The sequence below is a fragment of the Parus major genome, chromosome 9 (assembly GCF_001522545.3).
Source record: "Parus major isolate Abel chromosome 9, Parus_major1.1, whole genome shotgun sequence".
NCBI classification, from domain to species: Eukaryota; Metazoa; Chordata; class Aves; order Passeriformes; family Paridae; genus Parus; species Parus major.
The window spans coordinates 4,243,005-4,268,051 of NC_031778.1; the positions used below are offsets into that span (position 1 = coordinate 4,243,005).

At 50.9% G+C, this 25,047-nt stretch overlaps 3 protein-coding genes across 8 annotated transcripts; 2 read left to right on the forward strand and 1 right to left on the reverse strand.

Moving 5' to 3' along the window:
* Positions 1 to 5,525: 5,525 nt before the first annotated feature.
* NRROS (negative regulator of reactive oxygen species) lies at positions 5,526 to 13,061 on the forward strand. 3 transcript variants are annotated; one of them, XM_015638216.3, is made up of 4 exons: positions 5,526 to 5,686; positions 6,381 to 6,479; positions 6,915 to 7,038; positions 7,269 to 13,061. In XM_015638216.3, exons 3-4 carry the CDS (start codon positions 6,931 to 6,933, stop codon positions 9,225 to 9,227), a joined length of 2,067 nt encoding a protein of 688 aa, XP_015493702.1. In that variant the 5' UTR covers positions 5,526 to 5,686; positions 6,381 to 6,479; positions 6,915 to 6,930; the 3' UTR covers positions 9,228 to 13,061. The 3 variants fall into 3 exon arrangements, with proteins under 3 accessions (XP_015493702.1, XP_015493704.1, XP_033372619.1); XM_015638218.3 differs by lacking the exon at positions 6,381 to 6,479; XM_033516728.1 differs by lacking the exons at positions 5,526 to 5,686; positions 6,381 to 6,479 and having other exon boundaries at positions 6,581 to 7,038.
* A 242-nt stretch (positions 13,062 to 13,303) lies between these two features.
* Positions 13,304 to 15,717, reverse strand: CEP19 (centrosomal protein 19). Of its 2 annotated transcripts, XM_015638221.2 has the most exons (3): positions 15,589 to 15,716; positions 14,180 to 14,353; positions 13,309 to 13,900 (listed from the first exon to the last, which is right to left on the reverse strand). In XM_015638221.2, exons 1-3 carry the CDS (start codon positions 15,671 to 15,673, stop codon positions 13,539 to 13,541), a joined length of 621 nt encoding a protein of 206 aa, XP_015493707.1. In that variant the 5' UTR covers positions 15,674 to 15,716; the 3' UTR covers positions 13,309 to 13,538. The 2 variants fall into 2 exon arrangements, with proteins under 2 accessions (XP_015493706.1, XP_015493707.1); XM_015638220.2 differs by having other exon boundaries at positions 13,304 to 14,353; positions 15,589 to 15,717.
* Positions 15,718 to 15,850: 133 nt separating this feature from the next.
* On the forward strand, positions 15,851 to 21,008 carry PIGX (phosphatidylinositol glycan anchor biosynthesis class X). 3 transcript variants are annotated; one of them, XM_015636996.2, is made up of 7 exons: positions 15,864 to 15,917; positions 16,559 to 16,622; positions 17,038 to 17,170; positions 17,917 to 18,130; positions 19,092 to 19,112; positions 19,346 to 19,446; positions 20,438 to 20,984. In XM_015636996.2, the coding sequence occupies exons 1-7, from the start codon at positions 15,875 to 15,877 to the stop codon at positions 20,579 to 20,581; spliced, it is 720 nt and encodes a 239-aa protein (XP_015492482.1). In that variant the 5' UTR covers positions 15,864 to 15,874; the 3' UTR covers positions 20,582 to 20,984. The 3 variants fall into 3 exon arrangements, 2 of the variants coding, with proteins under 2 accessions (XP_015492481.1, XP_015492482.1); XM_015636995.1 differs by lacking the exon at positions 19,092 to 19,112 and having other exon boundaries at positions 15,851 to 15,917; positions 20,438 to 21,008; XR_004498746.1 differs by having other exon boundaries at positions 17,917 to 18,108; positions 19,092 to 19,446; positions 20,438 to 20,460.
* Positions 21,009 to 25,047: the final 4,039 nt, after the last annotated feature.

The window sequence follows — 25,047 nt, forward strand, 5'->3', positions numbered from 1 at the left end:
CAGATTGAGAGGTGGAGCTGCTTTCAGTCTCTCCCAGGAATGGCTTCAGGGTTGGCATTTCAGATACAGCAATGATGTCACTTTGTGTTACAGTGGTGTCACATATTAGAGTTTGTTTTGAAAACCCACAGAAACATCCTGGCAGCTTTCCTGTTTTACCCAAGACCAAGGGATATGGTCTTGGGATATAAGTGCAAGAGTGTGCTCCAACTCCAAACCCTGAAACTCACAGACAGGCTTTGTCCCTCAGGGAGCATGCTAGAAAGCAGGAATGCTGCACCCCATGGCTGAAAACCTGGGAAAAGAAGACTTTGTAGCATGCATTTGCTTCCAGAAGATCTGCCTGCCAGAGCAGGCTGTGGCACAGGGATGTTGACCCTTTTGGCCACAGAGGAAGGTGGGTGGGACACACTGAGCTCTGCAAGGAGTTGACAGAGTTTCACTTCCCTTTGTGTTTTGTGAGTGAATTACTCACTTCTCTGAAGCAGAGTGGCAGCAGAAAGGGAATTTGTGAGGCTGCAGATGGGAGTATTTTTTTGGTCACAATTTGCATTCCTGAATGATGTCACAGCAGTGACTTGTCCAAACCTTCTCCTTCTGGTGACTTACAGCCACCAGCCTTAAGAGTTTTAGGCTAAAAACCGAAAGACAGGAGGTTTAGATTTGATATTAGGAAGAAATTCTTCCCTCCTGGCACCGGTTGCCCAGAGAAGCTGTGGCTGCCCCATCCCTGGAAATGTTCCAGGCCAGGCTGGGTGGGGCTTGGAACAACCTGGCCTAGTGGAAGGTGTCCCTGTCTATGGCAGGGGTGGAACAAGATGGCCTTTAATGTCCCTTCCCACCCAAACCATTCCATGATTCCATGATAAAAAACTTTGGTTAACATGCTGGAGTACCTGGCTCAGAGTGGTTTATTGCTTTCAGAGGTTTATTTTATTGTACAGTACAGAAAAGGTCAATATATCCACACATTTGGCAATCCTGTGGGAAAAGCTTGGGCAGCTCCATCAGGTCTAACTCCAGTCAAAGTCCAAACTAGATGAAAGCAACCTGGCTGTGGGACTTTCCAGCTCTTGAGGAGATCTAGGAGGAATCCCAGCTTGGTTTGGGTTGGAAGGGACATTAAAGCCCATCCAGTCTCACCCTCTGCCGTGGGCAGGGACACCTCCCACTATCCCAGCTTGCTCCAAGCCCCATCCAGCCTGGCCTGGAACACTTCCAGGGATGGGGTAGCCACAACCACTCTTGGCAAAAAAATCAAAGGTCTTTTCTTTGTGTGCTGGCTTCTCCTGCAGATGCCATCCTCTAGAGCAACTGGACAGTCTCAGATCATAAGGGAGTGGATGCAATTGGCTACCGGTTGCTCAGAAATATGAGATTCTGCTGCTTCAGCATCCAACACATCCTGCTGCATGCTGTGCTCTGGAGTCCAAGTGATCCAGATGCTCTCCCAGGAGAAGGTTCACCTTGGTTTCGTGGTGGTGAATCCCAGGAGCCCTCAAACCCTGGCCTGGGAACACGGGCAGTGATGGAGCCTGGCCACAGGGGCGGAGCAGGGGGGAAATGAGATCCCCTCTGCAGCTTTCCCTCTCCAGCCGCTTCCTCCTCATTTACAGGCCTAGGAGGAAGAGCAGTGACCGCGGATGGAGCTGCCTGTGGGAAGGGAACCGAATGGAGCCTCAGCCCCAGCATGGGATCTGGCAAGAGGCTGTGGCCAAGCCACTGACCAGCTCCTCTCTTCCCTCCCCACCCTGTGCTCTCAGGAACATGGGTTTGCTTCCCACCAGATCATATTCCTGCTTTTCTTCTGAGTCCCAGAGAAGAAATGGGCACCTTTGGACACTGATGTAGGATCTTCTATGAAGTTCTTGCTGTGAGGCTCCTGATCGGTGTTTAGATCCTTGATCAAATGTCCCCCAAGCCCAAAGACAAAATTTCCCCAATTGTTTTTGCTGCAGTTTGCTTGGATCCCTGTAGGCTTGTAGCATGTTATCAGTCTGGGTGATTTTTGCCTCCCCCCTCCTCCCTGATCTGCCCTGGTGTTGGCAGCCAGTGTGATGCTGCAAGGGTGGGTGAGGAAGCCCAGTGCTCTGCTCAGAACAGCTCAGAATTCATCCTGGCTTCAAATAAGTCTTCTTTGAACCCTACTTTCCATCTGAAAACCTGGCAAGAGCTAGGAGATTCCTGACAGCTGGAAATACATTGAAGAAATTCTTGGCTGTAAGGGAGGTGAGGCCCTGGCACAGTTGCCCAGAGAAGCTGTGACTGCCCTGGCCCTGGAAATATTCCAGGCCAGGTTGGATGGGGCTTGCAACAACCTGGGCTAGTGGAAAGTGTCCCTGCCCATGGTAGGGGGTGGAATGGAGTCATCCCAGAGGAGGGTGCTGGAGCTCCAGGGGCTCCCAGGCACACAAGTCACTGCAAAACCAGAGCCTGGAACTTTACTGACAGATGCAAGAGCTGGCATGAGCCTTTCCTTGCACCCAGGTAAAGCAGCAGGAAGGTGTTTTGGCCACAGCTTGGGGGAAAAGATGGTTTTGAGGCTGATTTTAAATCCTTGATTTTTGTCCCTTGGTTTCCCCTGCAGGAGCTGCCCCAAGGGGAGCTGTGCTTCCTGCAGAGCTCCAGCCCTGCTGCAGCACTGGGGCTCTCTGAGCCCACACTCCTGTACAGCAGAGCACCATCGTGGGATGGGGCACATCCCTAGCTACCCCCTGGGCTTAAACTGAGGGATTCCCGTTGGGAAATTCAGCCAGATGAAACTCCAGAGTTTGTTTAAACTTCAGGCATCGAGCTGTCTATTTTAGCTTTTCCCTTTTGCCCATGGAACAAATTCTGATTTCTTTTTCTGTTCATAGTTCATCTTAAATTATAGGCAACTACTAATGTTGGCAGCTCCTGAGATACAGGAGACTTTCAGCTTTCCTTGTTTTCTCCAGAGCAGGTGATTAAATAAATTAAATTAATGATGCTTTGAGCCATCATCCCTTGCAGAACCATTTTTTATATTCTCACCAGTTCTCCATCCCTGTGGGAGTCAAGGAAGCCCATGGAGAAATATTTCCATTTCCCTTTTCCTCCACTCACCTGCTGCTGTGTGAACCATGAGTGACCCTTCTGGTGCTTCCACTTGGGAATAAATCGCATTTCCTGCAGGAAAACGCATGTTCAGTGATGGGGTTGCTGTTTCCTGTTGCAATTTCCCCTTTCCCAAGGGTCCTGTGCTGGGTGCATTCCAGGAGAAACTGGGAGCCTGCCCTCTTATCACAGCTTTGCTCTTGGGTTGTGTTTGACAGTTTGAAGGTTGTTAACGGTAAAAGATTGGAGGAGGAGGAGATGGGAGGAACAGAAGAAGCTCACTGAGTGTAAAACCATAAGGGGATTCCCAGTCTTCTCCTACAGCTGCAGGAATTGCAGCTGCATGTTTGGACATGGCTCCAAGCAGCTGAATCTCCTTCAGTTTAACCCACCTGTGCCACTGAGCTGCATAGGAACTTCCTGAAGAGCTGATCAGAGGAGTAGCTCCTGGCACCTCAATCCCTGTCCCTTCGCTGCACTGATATTAAAAAACAAATTACCCCCTCTCAAAGCACATATCAAATCCTATCTGAGAGGACTGGGTGGGGGTGTGAGGGAAGGAAAAGGAGGTGACCAAGCAGCAGCTTCAGGACTTTTTGAGAACCATCTGGCTGCAGGATGTGGGGAAGGTGTGAAGAGCAGCAGCGCTGTTGCCGATGCCCCAGTGCAGAGCCGTGGGGTCAGCCCTGGAGTGGGGCTGTTTTCCAGGGACAGCGGGGTGGGGGAGGCCTGGATGGGCCCTGCAGGGGCTCTGCCAGCCCATGCTGCTGCTGGGGAGAGGGGTTACACTGCCCTGGCTTTGGGGATGGGCTGGGGGCAAAGCAGGGGATGAAGCAGGTTATTTCCTCTCCCAGTTCCTGCTGGGCTGCAGGAGGCAACTGGTTTGACCACCAGGACATCACCTTGGTATTGGCACCATGAAAAAGAATCTCATAAGGTCTCCCAGCAGCCTCCAGAGAGCAGAGTGTGGTCATAGCTGAAAATGCCCAAGTTTTGCAGCTCTGCCAGCTCCAGTGGCTCCAAGGACCAGGTGAGGGGTTTGAGTGTGGGCTTGTGGCAGGGTTTGGGACAAGGAGTTTGTGGTTATCAGCTGGTCTCAGCCTTTCATGTACCCTTGAGCAATGCCATGAGAATTTTGCCCTTCTGTGAGCTTCTGCCACTCCTGTTTGCTTCTTTCTTCTCCTTCTTGATTTTTATATGTCAAACTTCCTTGAAAATGGAGGAAATGAAACCACAGGGCTTTTTTGTGAGTGACATGGGAGAGGTCAGCCTCCTCCCAGAGGAGAAATGAAATTTAGGGGGAAGGCAAGAAAATTATCTCCCTGGTCAATTTTGCTGGTTTCAGGAGTCTGGGGGCCACATGGTCTGGCAGGGAGGGAAGACCCTGTCTGGGATGTCCCTTGGATGGGGTCTTGGTGTGCTGCAGTGACACAGTTCATCTCCTAACTCCGCAAATATCCCATTGGCACCATGGAACACGTGGCATGTAGAACATGGACCTGCTGATCCCAGACCTGGTCCTGCTGCAGGGTTGGGTCTTGTCTCCATAGTTTTGAACCCTTCCCCAGCTAGGTACATCTGGGTGGAGTTTTCCTCCTCAGAGGCTGGATTTGCTGAGGTCTTGGGGGTGCATGAGGGGCCTGGGAAGGGGAAGACATAGGGTAGGGAGATGGAGAGCAGGGGTGGATGGGGGTGAGGAGGAAGGGGACCTCCCTGTGCATATTGCCTTGGAAATGTGGATCTTTGTTTACTGACAGCTGCAGGAAAAGCCATTTCTGCTGACTTTCACTCAGGAGATCCCTGTATCCGGGTGGTCCCAACTTGTGCTCTGGGTGCTGGGTTTGCTGATATCCCGAGCAGCCCCAAGACACCCAAAGGTCTGAGAGAAGGCAGATAGGAGCATCCTGAATCCCACTTGGACAATGTGAGGGACAGGCACTGGCATCCCAAAGTTACTGGGGACTCAACACCTGGGACATGTCCAGCCTTGGCTTGGGATGCAAAAGGAAATAACAGCACCTTCTTCCTCCATGGGGCGTGCATCCCTTGGCTCCTGTTGAATCCCTGGGCTGGGCACTGGAGGCAAGAGGGGTCTGGAGGGACACAATGGGAATAGGTGCCATGCAGAGGTGGCATTTCTCCATCCTGCAGGAGTGGTGGCATAGCTGTGCAGGGCGGAAGCACTGCCAGCCACCATCCCTGTGGCCTGAAACACCGAGCAGGGATTCTGCGTAAAGAAGTCGCCACGCACGGCTTGTCCCCAGGAGCTGCATGCTCTGTACCCCTCGCTGCCTGCCTGGGCCCTGTGGTTCCTCCTTGCTGGGGAGCCGTGTGTGAGTGCATGACCCAGGCTGAGCTCAGTAAGCGAGAGCTGGGCTGCGCTCGCTGCCTCCATGTGACTACAGTTTCCGTTGGCTCCTTCCGCAAAGGCTGTATTGGTGCTCAGCGAGAGGGTGGCTGGGACCTGGCCCTGGTGGGTGGCACAAGGACCCCGTGGGTGGCACACGGACCCCGCAGGTCACCCCTACCCCTGACCCCAGGACCCCTCTGAGCGCAGCTGAGGGGCCGCAGCATGGACCGTGCCAAAGCCCACGCGCTGTTCCACGTGGTGAGTAACTGCCCCCTGATACCTGTGCTGGGGGAAAACACCATGGGGGCTCCCTGTGCCAATCTGGGCATCTGTGGTGTCACCAATGCCTGTGCTTGAAGAGCTGTGGCTGTGTGGGCCCGTGCTGGGGCTGGTGTGAAGTGTGGGGAGCACCCTGGGAGCTCCCAAAGCCCTTGGATGTGGGCTCTGGTGTAGGGCTGCGGGCAAGGGTTTCCTGCTGGGGCTGCTGCCTCCTCTCCTGGCTGGGCAGGTGCTATCCCAGCAGCTCCAGGGAGCACTGCGAGGATAGAGGTGTTTCTGATGTTGGAAGAAGTGAAGAAAGGCTGAGCTGGGTGAAGGAAAGTGGGAGTTTCTTCAAAGGGGATCAGGAGCCAGAGCCAAAAGTGGTGTCCTTTGGGTGCAGCAAGGACCAAGGTCCCTCTCCTGCCACTGTGCCTGGGTATGAATTGCTGCTGGACTCTGAGGACTTGAGAGGACAAAAGGTGCTGTTTGTCAGTAGCAGCCTAGGGAAAGGGGACTACCTCTCCATCTCCCCCAGAGTAATAAGTCCTCCTTTGATAAGACCCCAGCTCTTTGATAAGACCCTTGGCTGTCCCAAAGAAGGAGACAGTTCAGGACATGCCCTGCTCCCTCTGTGCTGTGAGGCTCTGGCTACCTGGGCTGCTCAAAATAACCCTGTTTCTCCTTCACGCAGCAGCAGCTGTGAAAGTGCCGTGTGCCAAACACTGCTGCTCATTTGCCTGAGTTTCAGCATTTCCCCAGATGCAAATGCCGTCAGCTCCGGTCCCACTAGGTCAGTAATGGGGCAGCTCCTGCTGGAGAGCCTCTGCTTCCCTGGAAGGGCCCCAGCAGGGATGGCCTTAAGGGATGGTGGGGATGGGTTGCTGTCCCCTGGGGGAGTGTTTGGTGCCAAGAAGGGGCATACGAGCCCTGCTGGGGGGACACCCTGCTGGAAGGATGCAGCTCAATGGCCTGCACAAGCAGCTGTGCAGCACCAACGGTGCCTTTTCTCCTTGTGCTCCCCCAAGCAGGACTGAGCTGCCACTCCCATCCCTGCTCTTTCCCTGCCTTCCAGGCTCAAACTGGGGGAGCCCCATGAGGGCTTCTGCTGGGGTGGGTGGGCTCGGGGCCCCTTTTTCCATAGACAGCTCATGATGGCCCACCTGAGCCTTTTGGGGTGAACAGTTTGCAACTTCTGACCTCCTCACCTCTGCCTCCCTCTCCACAGGAGTGCCACCACTGAGATGGAGGCCCTGCTCCCTGGTCTCTCTCTGCTTCTTCTCCTCCTGGCAGTGGGATGGGGAAGCGGGATGGACGCAGCCCAGGCAACATCTCCTGGGGGCTGTGAGCTTGTAAGTCCTCTCTTGTGAATCCTCACCCCTCTGAGTGCTTGGTCCTGCCTGGCAAAGCCCAGGTAACTCAGCATCTCCAGACAAGCCAGATGTTACTGGCTTGGAGTGGACTGGTGTGCCAAGGCTATAACCAAAGAGCCACCTCCTCCCCCCTTACTCTGCTCCCCAGACTTCTTCCTTTTCATCTCCTGCCTCCCACGGTGGTGTTAAATATTCTCCTCTTCCTTCAGGTGCAGAGCATCATGGACTGCACTGGGAGATGGCTGAGTTCCATCCCAGGAAACCTTCGAGACGATACTGAGGAGCTGTTTTTTGATGACAACACTATCCAGGTCCTGGGAAATGCCTCTCTGCTCCTGTATCCCCAGCTCTGGCATCTCAGCTTGACCAGGAACCGGCTGGAGCTTATTGAGCCTGGTGCCTTCCTCAGCAGCCAAGGCCTGGAGGTGCTCTCCTTGACAGACAACCTGCTCTTCACCAACTACTCGCTGACAGCTGCTGCTCTTTCTGCTCTGCCGGCCTTGAGGACACTGGATCTGGCTGGAAACCAGCTCAGGGAGGACATGGTATCAATTTTAGTCTCAAACCTCTCTTCTTTGGAGTCCCTGTCTGTGGCCAGGAACGTCATCATGAGGTTGGACTCATCCATCTTCACAAACCTGACACAGCTTCTGGAGCTGAACCTGGAGAAAAACTACATCTTTGAGATTGACAATGCTTTTGAAGGGCTGCAGAGGCTGCAGAGGCTCAACATAGCTTACAACTACCTCCCGTGTCTGGTGGGGTTTGGCTTGACCCAGCTCAGGGTGCTCAATGTCAGCAACAATGTCATTGAGTGGTTTATGACCCTGCAAAGTGATGACCTCTTTGAGCTGGAGGTGCTGGACCTGTCCCACAACCACCTCCTGTTTTTCCCTGTGCTGCCCCAGCAGAGCAAGCTGCACTCCTTGCTGCTGCAGGACAACAGGATGAGCTTCTACCAGCGTCTACCCAATGGCACCTCCCTGGCCAATGTCACTGTGCAGTTCCTGATCATTGATGGCAACTCCACCAACATCACAACGGTCAGGCTCTGGGACGAGCTCTGCCACAGCAACCTCTCCTCCCTGCACCTCCTGGACATGAGCCAGAACCAGGTCTGGGGCCTGCCAGATGATTTCCTGGCCCAGATGCCCTCCTTGACTCACCTAAAGCTCAACCAGAACTGCCTGGAGGCATTTCACCTGTCAGAGAAGGACCCCTTGGCCATGCTGACAGACCTGGACCTCAGCCAGAATCAGCTGGTGGAGCTAGGGATGAAGGTGGGCACTGGGGACATCCTACCCAACTTGCAGCTCTTCAATCTCAGCACCAACAGGCTGCAGGGCCTTCCTCCCGGGATTTTCACCCACACCAGAAAGATCACTACTCTGGACCTCAGCCACAACCGGGTTGACCTCTGTCCCCAGCCAGGTGAGGCCGAGAGTCTCCCCTGCGTGGACATCAGGGGTGTGGAGACCTTAACCCATCTCTCCTTGGCTGGCTGTGGTCTGCAGGGGCTGAGCAGCCACCCCTTCCAGGGGACATCGCTGATGCATCTGGACCTCTCTGACAACCACCAGGTGCTGTCAGGGGACCTGGGGTGGCTGCAGGACCTTGTCCTGACACTGCAGGTGCTGTCTCTGAGGAACACCAGCCTCTCTTCCACCACTGTGGACTTCTCTGCCCTGAACAGCCTCGTGCACTTGGACCTTTCTGGGAATTCCTTGTCTGTGTTCCCCAGCTCGCTGGGTACCCTGAGGCTGCACAGCCTGGACCTGCGGGACAACTGCCTCCCGGCGCTGCCGCCGGACTTGGCACAGGTACCACTGGGGAGGAGCCTGCGGGAGCTCTACGTCAGCCGAAACCCCTACAACTGCTGCATGCTGGGCTGGTGGGACGCCCTGCAGCAGGTGGAGGGACTGTGTGTCCCCGATTGGCAGGAGGTGACCTGCAGCCACGGCTCCCACGCACTGAGCCCCGGCGCACTGCCCGAGCCCGTCCTGCAGAGCTGCCGATGGCAGACGGCCGACCTGGTGCTGCTCTACCTGGTGCTGGCTCTGCCCACCTGCCTGACGCTCCTGGTGGCCTTTGTTGTCATCTTCCTCATGCTCAAGGAGAAGCTGCTGAAAATGGTGAAAACCCGGTGTGGGGTGTCCAGCCCTTACTAATGGCTGAGGAAGGGCTCAGGAATAGCCAATAACAGCAGGTGCTCAGGAGTACAGGTGATAACCCCTCCGTAGTGGTCAGGATGGAAACCTGATGGATGCAGGACAGGAGGTGCTGGGAGAGCTGCCATTCCTGCCCTAATGGTACCCAAAGGATGTGGGCCATGTTTGGTGATGTAGTGCTGGGAATCCACAAGGAACATGTCTTCAGCAGAAACCTTCAGCTGGTGTTGGTGAGAGCTGAGTGGACACGACATCAAACATTCATTGGCTGAAAGGACAAGTTGCCCAGAAAATCTGTGGATGCCGCATCTGTGGAAGTGCTCAAGGCCAGGTTGGAGTGGGCTAGGAGTGGTCTGATCTAGAGGAAGGTGTCCCTGCCTATGGCTGTTGTAACCAGATGGGTTTTTAAGGTCCCTTCCAACACAGACCATTCTGGGATTCCGTGACAGTTTTCTCCAGCACTGCTTTCCCCCTCCCTCACTCCTTCCAGCAGTTCCTTTTATTTATTCCCACCTGTAGCCAATTCAAAATGTCCTCTAGATCTGCAACCACCCTCCACAAAGTGTTCCAGGCTGGAATAAATATCACCTGGGCACTGCGGAGAAGGGTCTCTGTAGCTACAGCTTTCCACACTGCTCTTGCTGGCACTGCCAAACATGCAGGCAGCCCTGATCATGCACCACGTGCATGTGCTGATAAAGACAGGCGCTGGGTAGGGCTGAAAGACACATTTTAGGGTGTTGTTTCTTCACTAAGTCACAGTCTGGGTTAGAAAAGTTTATTAAAAACAGCCCAAGTTATTGACTGAAAAGCAGGAGGGTAAATTATATCCCTCAGCGATGTTTTATCATGGATTTATATTTCTTCAGTGACTGCTGGATTAAATATACAAAGGAAACGAAGAGAAATCCTTCCTCCTTGTTGTGCAAGCCCTGCTCCTGCAGGCGGTCGCTCCAGCAGTGCCCAGGGGTTTCCTTCACCCAGCTCCCTCACAGCACACTCTGGCTCTCCCAGAGCAGCAAGCACTACCTGGGGAAGTTCTGCTCTGTTCCGCAGGCATCACTGAGGGGAAAGGAGAAGCGATGGTGGTTTGTGCTAAGCCAAGAGCCCTTCTGAGAACTGGAGTGGCTTTATTCCTGGGCACTGTTGGGATTTTTCTAGTGAAACATGTTTAATGGGAATGGGGTACAGGGAAGCATGCAGCAGTGTTGGAGTGGGAATTCAGGGGACTTGTCCTTGCCCAGGTGTGGGTGGGCTCAGTGATGTGGGGTGTGCCAGGGGGCTCAAGCCCAGTGGAGTTGTCCTGAGGGGTGCTGGAGGGAGATGCCTGAGGCTGGCCTGAAGCTGGGAGGATTTTCCTGGGAGGTTTTCCTGGGAGGATGCCAGGGATGGTGCAGGCAGGGGGAGCTAAAGCTGACTGCAGGACAAGCCCCTCCCATGCACAGGTGTGGGACTAGAGTCATGGGGGAGACTGGTGTGGCTGGTGGCTGTGCAAGGCTGGAAAAATGGATGAGTGGGACCCTGCTAGACAACCCAGCAGCTCCACTGGGGCTGAGTGCAGTAAAGGCTCTGGAAACCCAGCTGTCAGATCTGGCTCAGAAATGACTGCTTTCTGCCCCAATTTTAGACTGAAATAGCCAGAACCAAAGCAGGCCCCAACTGGGGAATCCCTCAGCCTCTTTCAACCCTTCTTTTGCCTGTAAGCTGCACGCTGGGAGACAGCAGTGACCTATAAATACATCCCTGTGCCATCCCCCAGCTGTGTTCCAGTGTCTCCTTGCTGGCAGGGTGAGCAGCTGCCCCTGTGAGCTCCCCTCTCCCTGGGGCAGGGTTCAGAGGGGGATGGGTGTCCTTCCCCATCTCCACAGCCAATGCTGCTGCTCCATCCAGTGTGGGGTGTGTGGTGCAGTCATGGGAGAACACACAGGGAGGAACCTGGGCACCTTGCACTGTCCAGGACATGGATAAAAAGGGGGTGTTCTTAACTGTGTGGAGCTGATGAGGGTACTCAACATTCCCTCATCACAGTGCCTGGAAAGCCGTGGCTCACCTGAAGCTCTGGTATGAATGGGATGTCGGGGCAGCAAGAGGAGATTCCACTTTCTGAATGGTGGGTGTCCTTACAAAGCTGCTCTCACCATCATGGTGATCAGGGAAGATCCTTGGTCACTGGGGAGCCCAAGGGTTCCACCCAGCTTCAGTAATGGCCAAAAGGTAATCCCAGAGAGAACAGGGCAGTTTCCTGCTGGGAAAACCATGGAATGAATGTTCTTTGGAGCACAATTCTAGAACAAGAGTGTGGCTGGAAGAAGTCAGCAGGGACTGCTGAGGCTAAGTTATGCCTGCCCAACTTGCTTTCCTCTCGGGATGAAATGGATGGATCTGAAGGCAAGGGGAGAGTGGCGGATTCTGTCTGCCTCGGCAAGGCTTTGTCCCACAACACTCTTCATAGAAGTGCAGATGTCACAGTCTGGATGGGAGGGCAGCCAGGCAGGTCAGGAGCAGTGGGAGTGAAGTGCAGAGGGCTGTGGTTAGTAGGATGTGCTCTATCAGGAGGCTGCTGAGGGGACTGTCTTGGGATCTGTCCCATTTCATGTCTATACACATTATCTAAAGCTGGCTGTAAAATGCCTTCCTGTCAAGTTCACAGAGGATCACTGTCGCTGCCCGCTCGGCCCTTTTTGCCTCAGCCAGCTGTGGCCGATGTCAGCGGCAGGAGTGGGGAACCAGGCAAGCACTGCGAGGCTCAACCTGGAACCTCCAGAGCTCCTCTGCGCTCTGGCGTTTTGGCTCACAGGGCGACACGGGTTGTGGCGAAGGGAGAAAGAGTGCTCAGGCTCTCCCGATTTCCCAGGAACAAGATCCCAAACTGGGAAGACCTGTACAGCTGCATGCTGAAGGTCTGGGGTGGGCTGGAAGAATGGGCCAGCAGGAACCTCATGACCCAGGCACTCATTTGGCCTCATGTAGCCCTCATTGGAGAAGAGGCCATGACCAGGGCTGGGCACAGGCCATGTCTTCTGAGCCTGGCCAGGGTAAAGCTGGGGGCAGGCTGTGAGTGGAGGAGAGGTTCCCAGGTGCTCTCTCCCTCACAAGTGGGAGATCTTTTTGTGTTGTTACATTGCAATTGTTGAGGTGAGACCTGTGCCAGACCCCTGCATGCCCTTTCTGGTCCTGGGAGAGTTGAGTCAGTCCTTACATATTTTTTAATTTTGCCAAGTGAGGCCTCAGCTTTCATTTCTCTCCTGACTGAAGACCCTCTTGGCCAAGCGTGAGCTCCCTCATCCTCTCTAGTGAGGGCAAAGCACTGTGGTTTAACAGACACTTGTTCCATGTTTTTCACAGCAGCAACTCTCATTTTGGGGTGTAGGAGGAGAGCTCTTCCAGCTGCTCCTCTAGTGACTCCTCTTAGTTATGTCAGGCAGCAGTTTGTTGAGGTCCCTCAATTTGGGATGAAAACCTATCTCACCCACAGCTCACACAGTTCAGGAAGCTTTTGGAGTTGTAAAATTTCCCTAAGAATCCTAATCTTAGTACTCCAGTTCTTACACGAGAGCAGGACTGATCTAGTGGAGACCAGCCAAGGTAGACAGCTGGATTAAAACCTTTGGTGGGATGAGTTTGTCTTACTCTAGAACCACCCCCAGCCTTCGACCTTTTACCACTCTGGTTTTTCAGGTACTTTAAGCACATTCTCCCAGCATGTGAGCACTTAGGAGGAAGCATCATCCAGGAGTGTAAGGGTCCAAACCACCCCACTGCAGCAGTCTGAAATCACTGTGTTTTCAAAAGTACTTTCAAGACTAATAAATTTTCAAGATATTCCTTCTCTTACATGTAAGGACATATTTTTGTGTAAGCTAAAACTGGAGATTTAAGCATTGCTAGGGAAATGTGACAGTAATATTCTCAATGCAGAGTTGATTTATCCAGAATGACTGATACATATTTAACTTCCCAGTAGGCAATAATAATCACCCTATTTGTACAATACAGCTTTAACAGTGTCCTCAGGACATGAATATTTAATGCTTCATTTTCAGCCAAAACTCACTGAAATGTAAAAAATTGAAAGATTAAATAATTTAAAATTCTTTTATGTAGGAAAAGAGTAAAACCAGCCAACCATTCCAGCTACCCAGTTTCCATTTAATCAAGTCTGGCTTCTTAAACAAAGCTCACTTAACCCTGGGATTGCTGTGGCACCTCAGGTTCTCCTGAGCCAACATGGGACAGAACACATATGAAGACATTGTTCTCTCTTGCTGGCCTACTGAGATTTGTCTCTGACCTGCCCATCTTTGTCTGGAATCAGATTTCTTCATCCGACTCCATGTCCCAAGTACAGGACTCCAGCTGCTCATCCTGTGGGAACTCCACCTCAACGTTGTAAACAAAGTCAGGGTCATCCTTCTTCTTCCTGTTCTTTTCAAAGAGCTCATCCATGATGCTCTTCCTTTTGGCCAGTTCCTTATCATCCAATTTGTTCATATCCTCCTCTGGGTCAATGGTCTCTTCCTGCCGAAACTTTTCCAAGCTCTCAGCCAGGCTGTGTCCTTCCAAACGACCTCTCAGCAAACTGTAGAGCTTCTGGAGCTGGCGCAGTGAGACCCCTTCCAGGTAGGCCTTGTGCCGAGGGTTGTTCTTCAGCTGCTCAGCAGCCCTGCTGCAGTCTGGGGAGAGCCAACACAGGCCCCTGCAGCTGCAACAAACCTCTTCCCACACACACATCTTCTTCCAAACCCTCCCCAGGGGTCTTTCCAAACCCTCCGGGCTCAGAGAGCCATTGCTCAGATTGAGATGTAGCTTTGGGCTCCTTGGAGAGATGTTACCCCAGCACAGCCCCTCCTGCACACTGCTACAAGATTCGCAGTGGTTGCCAACAATGCTGCTACCAATGGGTTCCTCTCCAAGCATCTGGAGGGAGCCAGACAGGAATGAAAGCACCTCACCTGAGAACCTGGAGAAATGCCTGATGGGCATGATGCGCTGGCGAGTCTTGTCCTGGCTGTTGTCTCTGTAGATGAGGATGATGGATGGGGGCTGGAAGCAGATCCCACACTTCTGTGCGCTGAAGGTCATCGTGGCACCGGCTGTGGCTCCATCAGAGCCCTCAGCAATGCTCCCTGGAAAACAGGAAAAAAGGAAAGCAAGTGGGAGAGTCTCTCAGTGCTGGTCTTTTTGTCAGGAGTAGAGTTCAGCAAAATCACAGAATCACAGAGTGGTTTGGGTCAGAAGGGACCTTAAAGCCCAGGGAAATGAATTATGAAATTAAATATCCAAATCTGTCGCAGATCCACGCAGTGGACAGTACTGAGTGCAGGTGTAACTTTTACCTTGGTTTTAAACATTATTGCTGCCCTACAGACTGCAATAACGCAAAGTAACATTTTACCCCCCAAAATCAATGTATTTCTCCACACCAAGAAAAATCACATTAATGTTGAAAAGCTACTTTGAGGCAGAATTGGAAACACTGCCTCCTTTGTAAAAAATCACATAGGAAAGAGCTCAAACATGCAGTAATGTTCTTAACAGTGACAATTTCCAGTGCCAGGCTGGACGTGATTTGGAGGAACATGATGTAGTGAAAGGTGCCCCTGCCCGTGGCAGAGGGTGAAACGAGAGAAGCTTTAAGGTCCATCCAACCCAAATCATTCTGGGATTCTATGAAGATGAGAAACACAAACGTGAGCAGCTCTTTGGATCTGTGGGAAAGAGCGTTTGGATCTCCTGCTAACCCGGGCTGAGCCCTCCGCTGCCGGAGTGACCGGCGGCTTCCAGCGCTTCAGCAGCACAGCTGGCTGTGGTTTAGGGCCGTGCCCGGTGCCCTTCAGAGCCGCTTTTCTGCCGCGAGGGGGGCACGGCCGAGGCCCGAACTCTGAGCACGAAGAGCAGCAGGACACGGCCGGCTTGATCCCTCTTGCCTCTCCCAGAGTGGGCCAGGCTGGAAGGGACCACAGCGGTCACCTGGTGCCACCTCCCTGCTCCAGCAGGGTCAGCTCAGAGCTCATGGCACAGAGCATGTCCAGACAGCTCTGGAATATCTCCAGTGAGGCGGACTCCACGCCCTCTCTGGGATCTGTCCAGGGCTCAGGCACTACCCAGAAAGTTCTTCCTCATGTCCAGGTGGAACTTCCTGGGGTCAGTTCCTGCCCGTTCCTCCTGGTCCCTGCTCGGAGCCCTCCCTGCTCACACGGACACCCAGGGCTGAGGGCCCCTCTCATCTGGGGCTATTCTCGAGGCCGAGCAGCCCCTGCTCCCTCAGCCTTTCCTGGGCATGGAGATGCTCCAGGCCCTTCAGCATCTCCGTTGGCCCCACTCCAGGAGCTCCCTGTCTCCCTTACACTGTCGGCCTCACCTCGGGCGATGCAGAAATCCTCTTCTTCTTCCTCCTGCTCCAGCTCCTCCCCCGGGCCGGTCCCACCTCCCTGGGCGGTTGCCATGGTTCCACCGGCGCCGCCGAGCCCCAGCGGTAAAGGCCCCCTTCGCCGAAGGTCCCCTAAGGGCTGGCCTCATCAATGCCTGCCGGACATGGTGCATCGGAGCAAGGGGCGGGCGGGCCCCGCGCGATCAGGCGGCGCTAAGGACAGCCCGCGCGGGGCCGTGCGGAGCGAGCCGCCATGGCGGGCGGGCGGGGGGGGCCGATGCGGGTCGGGGCCGGGCTGGGCGCGCTGCTCTGTGCCCTCCGTGAGTGCCCGCGGGGAACCGCGCCGGGAAAGGATGGCGGGGCTCGGCCCCTCTACTCCGGAGACAGGCTGAGAGAGAGGCTCCGGAGAGCTGGGGGTGTTCCGCCTGGAGAAAACAAGGATTCAGGGAGACCTTAGAACCCCTCCCAGTGACTAAAGGGGCTCCGAGAGGGCTGGACAGGGATTTTGCACAAGGGATGGAGTGAGGGGACGAGGAGGAATGGCTGTACACTGCCAGAGGGCAGGGTTAGATAGGTTACCGGGACGGAATCTTTCCCTGTGAGGGTGGAGAGTTTCTAGCACAGTTATCCAGAGCAGCTGTGGCTGGAAGTGTTCAAGGACAGACCTGGAGCACCCTGGTCTTGGGGAAGGCGTCCCTGCCCGACGCAGAGGGCTGGAAAAAGATGGGCTTTAAGGTCTCTTCCAACCCAAACCACTGTATGACTCTGGATTTGGGAAGTATGGCTTGGCCGCTGAACCAAGCAACCTATTCTGCTTTTTGATCAGAGTCAAATATTGCTTCCCTTCTTCTGGGAGAGGGTTTGCAGTTGAGACGTTCATGAGTTATAAAACTGCACTTGTTGAAGCTGGCAGCCCCTGTGATCACCGTGCTGTTACACTGTTGGCTCTGTGTCACTGTAGATGTGCAGGCAGCCTGTCAGGACACCACTGTCACACAGGAGCTACTGAAAGAGGGGTTTCACAGGTGAGTCCTCACCCTGCCTTCCATCAGTGGAACGTGCCACGGGATTTTCTGTTGGAAGAAGCTTCTGTTCTTTCCATGTGCATTTGCATCAAGTCCCTGGGCCATGATCCCTGGGTATATGTCAGGAATGTATTAACAGGATCAAGGGATTAACAAGCTGTAGTGAAGGGAAAATGGGAGGCCCTTTTCTAAAACTTTTGTGGAAGGTATTGGTGGTTCTGAGACATTAACAAATTTTGGTTTTGGCCGTGGCTATGGAGTTGAGGTGAAGAAGGCTGGACAGCAAAGCATGATCGGAATTAGGTGCACACAGTGTGAGAGCTGCCTCTCATCCCATCTGAGAAATGTCTCTCGGGGGTCTTGTGCCGACTTTTAAGTGGGGATGTAAATTTTTTGTTCCTGTTGCCATTTGAAGGGACCTGCTGGTGAAGGTAGAGCTCGGGGAGGATGCAGGAGGATGTGCAGTGGCAGCGCAACTGCGTCTGCCGCCGGGAATCTACGTGGATCCCTATGAGCTGGCAACGCTGCAGCAGAACAATCTAACAAAGGTAATGGCCCCAACACCAGGAGATCTGGCAGTGAGTTAGGTAAGTACTCAGGGAGTTGTAATGTCTGGTCATTTTCTGGCTTGTTGAACCAAGGTGATTAATTCCTGGAAGGAAGTGCCAAACAATATAATCTTTCTGGTGTTTCCTTGTAACTCAGCTTGCTCAGCAATCCCTGGCCCTGTGCTGCTGATATTCTCACACACAGGTGATGTACCAGGGAGCTGCTGCTCCTCTCTTAGCCCCAGGTGAGGAGCTTTAAAAGGTTTGGGTTCAGAAGGTGGAAGGGAAACCCCCAAAGAGGTGCTGGTGAGCTCTAAGTCATGTGCTGTGTGTTTGGACTGAGCAGCTTCCCAGCTTAGTTTTCACCCTAGCTTTCTGTGCTGCTTTCCAGTCTTTGCTTCACATTTTTCTTCACATTATAAAGATGTGCAAAGGCTCTGGCTTTAATCTGCTTAGGTCTAGTTTGTCTAAAACATGGCTGTGGGCAGCTCCTGCCCTTGGCATGCCTGAGGTGCAGGTCTGGCCTTGCTGACACGCATCCTTGAGCTGACACCTCACGAGTTTAGCTGTAGCCATAGTGACACTGAACTTTTCACACATAGGAGTCACTCAGTCTTGAAAAGGTATTTTGGAAGGCTGGAATTCCCAACTTAATCATCTTGACCATAAAATCGAGCTCAGTGTCAGAATGAGGGAAATGGTTTTTGATTTCCATCACAACCTCACCCGTATCTCCCGGCTTGCAGGCAGTGTTATTTCCTGATGTCATTGATGTGGAGGCTCCTGAGTACTTGGCCAGGGATCTTCTCCTGCTGCTGTTCCTGGAGCCGGACGCGCACTGTTCTCGCTGTTTCCGCGCTGCCGTGCCCGTGCACGCGCGGTACCACCGGCCGGCCGAGGGGACATGGGAAGCCTTGGTTGTTCTGGAGAACCCAGAGGTGCTGCTCTGCTGCTGCCACAGTGAGATTCTCATTGATGCTCTGGGGCAATCCTGAGCTTGGAATCTGGTTGTGCCTGAGATGGAAATCTTGGTAGTTGCATGAACATAAGCAGAAAGCATGCCCTGATGAAGACCTCATTGTGTTCCTCCCTGAGTGGTGCTGCCTGGCCAAAGGCAGGAAGTTCTCAGAGTCTGATCTGTGTTGTTCTGCTGCCATTGTACCCCTGTGCTGCTTGGGCTCTTCCAGCTGGAAGATATGGCAGTTGTCATGGTCCATGGTTGTCATGATCCCAGCAGGCCCTGGTTTGCCAAAGGTCCCCTGCTCTGACCGCTTCTCCCTTGGCAGCTGGAGTTCTGGAGGCAGTATTTAATAGCCACTGTCACCTATTTAGAGTAATCAAAGTAATCTAGTACTCTCTTGCTGCATTCCCTTTATATAAAGGGGGAATGTAGAAAACTGTGGCTGAAGCTTGGAATGGTTGGAGTCTCAAACTCTGATGAAACAAGAACCTGATATCCACTACAATTAATATTTCAAGTTATGTGAACAATGAAATCCTGTATTTTTGTTCCAAATTTTGTTCCCCTTCACAAAATCATTCCTGCCAAGTCAAGCACACTAATGCTCAGTGTGTGAGCTCATTCAGCTCCTTTTTCTTTACTTGTACATCATTTGAGCAATGATTTTCTGGGATAGGCATAGGGACAGGCAGGAGTACCCTCTCATTTAACAAAGGGGTGTTAAGTCTTCCTGGGTTTCTGCCATGTTTATTAGTTATGAGCAGGAAAACATTTATTATTAATGATTAATGGAAAAGGATTTAAAGTATCTTTAAAGGGAGATCTTTTATGTGCTGACAGGAGGCCAAGAGAAACAGCCTTATTTATTTTGGGGACTTATTTTGGGGGAAAGTCTAACTACATGGCTAAAGTTGACGAGTCTGCACACTAACCAGGAATTCTTTGCCTTATTAACAACAGAAGGGCCAAGATACCACACAGGTGAGATTCTTTCTTGGATACCTGCTGTATCTGGAAGGGAAGAGTTGTAGTCCTTCACAGCAAGGACTGCCCAACATCACTTTGACCATGCAGAGGTGTTTCACCACTTGGCTCCCAGGGAATAGATTCTATCAAGCTGTTGTGAGGGAAAAGAACCCATATTTGGAAAAAAACTTGGAGGCCAGATTGCTTATCCTGCCTGGCTCCTGGTGATGCAGGAATGCCTTCCCTAGGTCACCTGACTGCAGAGTGTTGGGAACCTGCTGAAGTGGACACTCCCTGCCCATCTGACACCTCCAGTCCCTGTCAGTGGCACAGCGCAAAACACAGACCTGTGAGTTCTTCCTCTGGTTCTTTTTAACAACTGCTGACTTTTTTCTGTGATTAACATCTTTTATAGCACAGGAATTAATCATTAAAAGACTACCTGTGTGGGTCCCACTTTTTCAGGCTCCTTTCTTCCTTTCTGACTGGCTAATAATGGGGGGGTCATCCTGCCCTTCTACTGTGTTTACAGTGACTGTGTGCTCTCCTGACCTTTTTTTCCCCCTTACTAGTTTACTTGGAATCGTAGGGTATAATTGGCACTGGTCAAATTAAGAAAAATCTTTACAACATTGGTGCTTCAGAGGAGTAGCAAGGTGGAAGATGATGATCTAACTAAAGTAATGGTAAAACTGCAAAGATTTAAGGAGTAGCATCCTAAAAAAAGCCACTTTTATTTACTTGGTTGTTACCTATTTGGGTGAGTGTTTAGGAGAAGGTGAAGTTTCTTAATGTGTTCAAAAACAAGGAAAGTTGGATCTTTAGTGTGGCCAACAACTGTCCTTGATGTTCAGAAGTGTACACACTAGTGTAGAGATTCAGAAAATGGACTAATTTATATAATAAAATAATCTGTTGTAACATGTGCCTTCCTATATTTAAGATACCTGCAGACTGCTGGGACATCTGTTGCTCTTGTCAATAAACATTTTGCAGCTTCCCATATCCATGAAAAACCAAATAGTTGTTCACTTTGGAGAAATCTGTCTCCTTAGTGATCTGAGCTCACTGTGGGAGCTGCTCTCCCTGCAGCATTCAGTGTACCCTCAGTGTCTGGAGTAGGAGCAGAGATACAGGGATACAGATGCATTTCCTGAGCTGTGCAGTGCAGCAGTGGCTGTGAACTAAAGGGGCTGTCCCACCCTGGTTCTGATACTGAATCTCAGAAGAAGCTTTAGCCAAGGGCCAATTAAATAAGGGTCTGGTTCCTAATCCTCTCAGTTGCAATTAAAAAGAACCAGCTGGTCAAATGCGTGTTACATATTTATTTTTCTTTGTAGGTATATGAGGAATTGATGCTGAGAGTTCCTGTGGGGCTCAGGGAGCACAGTTCCCTGGTGTGTGCCCTGACCCTGCTCACCATGGGGCTCTGCTCTGGCCTCATCCTAGCTGCTGCCTGCAAGTATGGACACTTCTCACTGTGACCTGAGGAAATACGGAATGTCTGACCTCCATCAAGCAAACCTAACTGGATATTGCACTGGATTCCTGAATGGATCCTACTCCACTGTTATTTATGTCTTAGGGGGCATGAGGGTCCCACATGTATTACATAGTTCCTTTGGCTCATAATGCTTACAAATGCCTTCCACAGCCCAGAAGACATTTTGAGGGTGTTGTCAATATCCAAAGCAGATGGAGAGTAGAAAAAAGCATCAAAAAGGTGAAAGCACTGCTGTGGGCAATGAGGCAACAGTCAGGAGTGGATTTGGGCCTCCCATTCCCTCCTCCTGGCTTGTTTGCAATACAGTGCTGCCTCTTGCAGACCTGTTTGTATTTCTTGACTCAGGGATTGGTTATTAAAGGTATGGAAAACATTAATAATGAGTCATTAAATTTTCTGAGTTTTAATCTTGTCGTGCAGATGGGTTATGTATGAATTTATGCATTCTGTGCTTACCTGGGACATGTCAATAATCTCTCCCATCCTAATAACTGTGAGGGATTGGTTGCTCTTGGCCAGATTGGAATCACAGAGTCATTAAGGTTGGAAAAGCCCTCTGAGATCATTGATTCCAGCCATTTCCCCAGTGCTGCCAAAGCCACTCCTAAGCCTTGTCCCCAAGTGCCACATCGACATGTCTTTTAAATCCCTCCAGGGATGGGGACTCCACCACTGCCCTGGGCAGCTGTGCCAGGGCTCAACAGCCCTTCCCAAGAGGAACCTTTCCCAATATCCAACCTGAACCTCCCCTGGCACAGCCTGAGGCTGTTTCTTCTTGTCCTGTCCCTTGTTTCCTGGGAGAAGAGCCCAACCTTCACCTGGCTCCATCTCCTGTTAGGAGCTGTGGAGAGACAGAAGGTTCCCCTGAGCCTCCTTTTCTCCAGGCTGAGCAATTGGTCAGAATTGAAAGAGTTTAGAAAATTTGAAGAAATTTCACCTCATTTCATGAATGGAAAGAGACCCTTGGAAGATGAAAGTGAGTGATGGGATAGTGACTAGAAGCAAATATTTAGAAGATCCACATTCAGTCTCCGGGACAGTTGATAAATAGAAGGAAATGGAGGGGAAATTACCTAATGGAAAAGCCGAGAGGCTCCGGAGCAGGAGAGCTCGGGTGCTATCTCCAGTTGTCAGTAGGTGGCACTGGGAGCTCACGGTAACCCCCGTGTGGAGAAAATAGATTTTATTCCCGATAAACCTCGAGTAAATTAGTCAAGGCAGGTAATCTGTGTTGTGTGTGAGGGGCTGAATGAAAATCCCTTCCAGGGACTCGGTGTGCAGACTTCCATCAATGTCCAGCTGTAGCCTCAGGGTCCCTTGGGCATCTTTTTCCTGCTGGAATTCAGCAGAGTGAATTCCTTGTGACTCCTTCCAGGGCAGGTTGGAAACAATCAAAAAGAGATTTGGGCTGTTCAACCCTGTCAGCACTGCCACCAGCACTGAGTCACTTGTCTCCAAAGTGGGATGTTTAATTCCCAGAGCTGAGTTTGTTTCTGTGCTCTGTATTATACAGGTAACTCTGTATTGCAGCCTGACCCTTGGAATGGGAACATCCCAGATTGCCGGACCTGAGGGACAGGACTTCATTACCTGTTTTTTAACACCAGTTGAAAATCACAGATTGAATCCCTCAGCTAAATCAATGTCCCTGACAAAACCTAAGGAAAGGGAATGGGAACATCCTCTGGGCAAATGAGAAAAAATATTGCAGGTGGAAAAAATATGGAAGTAAAGTATATATCGAGATTGCTCTCCATCACCTTTTCAACTGAACATAATTGATTCTGATTAATGTAAAATATGAGAGGAAGGGCAGAGTTTCACAAGGGGTGGTTTTTGTTGTGGCAAATATTTGCTGTTTTTAAATCCAGGGCACTTGTGTTATAAATATGGCAGACACATTTTTCCTTACAAGCTGTAAATAAGTCTGATAACCACAGCAGTGTTAATTACAAAGGAATTAGCCAGTGAATCTCTCTCTCAGAGCAGGAACTGATGTCACTAAGCCAGCACGGAATTCAGCAGGTGTGCCATGCAGGAGGATTCAAGTGCCAGCCCCAGAGGGATCACAGAGATCAGAGGAAGAGCTGTAAGTCCTGTACAAAAATTCTGACAGTTTTGGAGACAGGAATGAGATGTTCAGTTGGACACAACCACCCCCATTTTGAACATGTGTAATGACTGAATCAGAGCAGGGAAAGAAAAGGGGATGAGGTGTTAAAGGTTGTGTTGGGAATTAAGGCTGTCTGAATCACAAAGAAATGGGTATAACAAAACCCAAAAAACCAAAAACAAACCAAAATCCACAAAAAACCCTTCCTAGCTTATTTTAAAAGCTGTTCCTGGGGAAGGAGACAGAAGGGTGGGAGGGGAGTCAGGATTCTGCAAATGGAGCTGAGAGGGGTTGGGGGTAGGAGGCCAAGGCAGCACAGAGAGGTGAGGAGGGATGGGGAGTAAAACTGAGTGAAGGGTGAAGCCACAAACCTGTGGATTCTCCAGGGGTGTTGAAGAGGTGAATTAGCAGTGATAAGCTGAGTCAGAAAGGGAAAGGAGCAAACATGGAAAGAGAAGTGAAAGGATGGCTGTGCCTGTGGGGGATTGGAGCAGATCCACCTCAGCACCACGGCAGGGTCACTTGGGAATGCCATTCCTGGGAAACGGGCACATCTGCAGGGAGAAGTGTTGTGTGGCTCTGCAGAGGTTCTGAAGGAGCAGACAGCCAACAGGTGTGGGCTGAAACCTACAAGCTGGAAATTCAGATGTGCCTGGACCTGCATGGAGAATTGAGGTGTCCGTGGATCCTTTCCCCTAAGAGCTGGGGAAGAGGAGCTGCCTGGTGTGTGTCCTGCTCCTTCTGAGAGGAAAATCAGATCTTGCTTCAAACCTGGGCAGACAGAGGAGGTGAAATCCAGCCTCCAGGGCAGGTGGAAGCTTGGAGAAATCATATGGAAGATTAAAAGGATCACAGGAATTTTGGGGGAGAAGCCTTGAGGGTTTGGGGGAGAAGCCTTGAGGGCACATACACTGCTTTCCCAGCTGTGTTCCTACTGGATTTCTTGGAAGCTGCGTATCCAACTGGGGCTTGTGCCACTGGAAGTGGCAGCATGGAGAGCTGCTCTGTGTCCTGCTGCTGTCACCAGTGATGTGACCCCTGTGCCAGCTGGGCTCTGAGAAGCACTTGACAAGTTGGTGAGAGGAGGGTTAATTTTTTCTCAGTTGTGTCCATACAGAAGATACAAAATGAGACTTTGCAAGTGCAAAAGGAAGAGAGCGCCAAGCACAGAGGAGGAACACAAACATGTGGCTGCCCCATCCCTGGATGTGTCCAAGGCCAGGTTGGATGGAGCTTGGAACAACCTGGGAGAGTGGGAGGTGTCCCTACCATGGCAGGGGTGGAACTGGATGGGCTTTAAGGTCCCTTGCAACTCAGGACATTCCATGATTCCATGAAGCCCTGTGGAGTTCTGATAGCTCCACACTCCTGTGGAAGTGTCCTTGAGCCAGGACCGACCTGGAGGAGACACTCAGCCATAGCAGGAAGCCCCCGTGTGGGGCCAAACCGGTTTTCTTTGCAAAATAAAGCATTGAGGAAATAAACTCTAATTTAAGCATCACAAGGTGGAAGCAAGGGTGGAGGAGAACCAGTTTAGATGGATGCTAGATTTCATGCTGGATTTTTTATAGTGGTGGACTTTACCTCCTGCAGCTGATTATTGTCCACAGACAGAGAAAATGAAGAGATCCAACCAGCCTAGAAAAGAGAAATGTTATACATATAATACATATTTTTATATATAACATATATAATAAAACAATATATATTATATAATAAATATTTTTTACAATATATTTTTATATTTATTATATAATAAATGTTAGCATATTAATAGTGTAATATATTATGCATAACTTTCATTACATATAAGATGTATATGATATCTAATATATACATTAAATATATGTGTTTTATAGATAGAATACATATTATTATATCACACATAATATATATGATATATATAATATTTATTATAAAACACATCATCATATAATTATTATTTATGTATATAATATATATAGAATTTTTTTTAATGCTTCAGGCTCTTTTATTTTTGACTGAGAAATAGATTTTTTTTATATATAAAATATATATAAAATATATTTATGTAAATATATAATTGATATATAAAAATATATAATTTGATATATAAAAACATATATTAATATATAAAATATATAAAGAAATAACCATAAAAACTAGATATAGTTTATAGGTATAAAAGACATTCCCATCAGCAAGGAACGGACTATAAGTCCCATCACGCCTCGCGGTGACGCATTTTCCGGCGCTCGGCGGGCGGTGCCCCCGCGGCAATGCTCCGCCCCGCCCCTGCGGGCTGTGGCCACGCGCGGCGGTTCCGCTTCCCCTCCGGCCCCACCGCCGCCGCC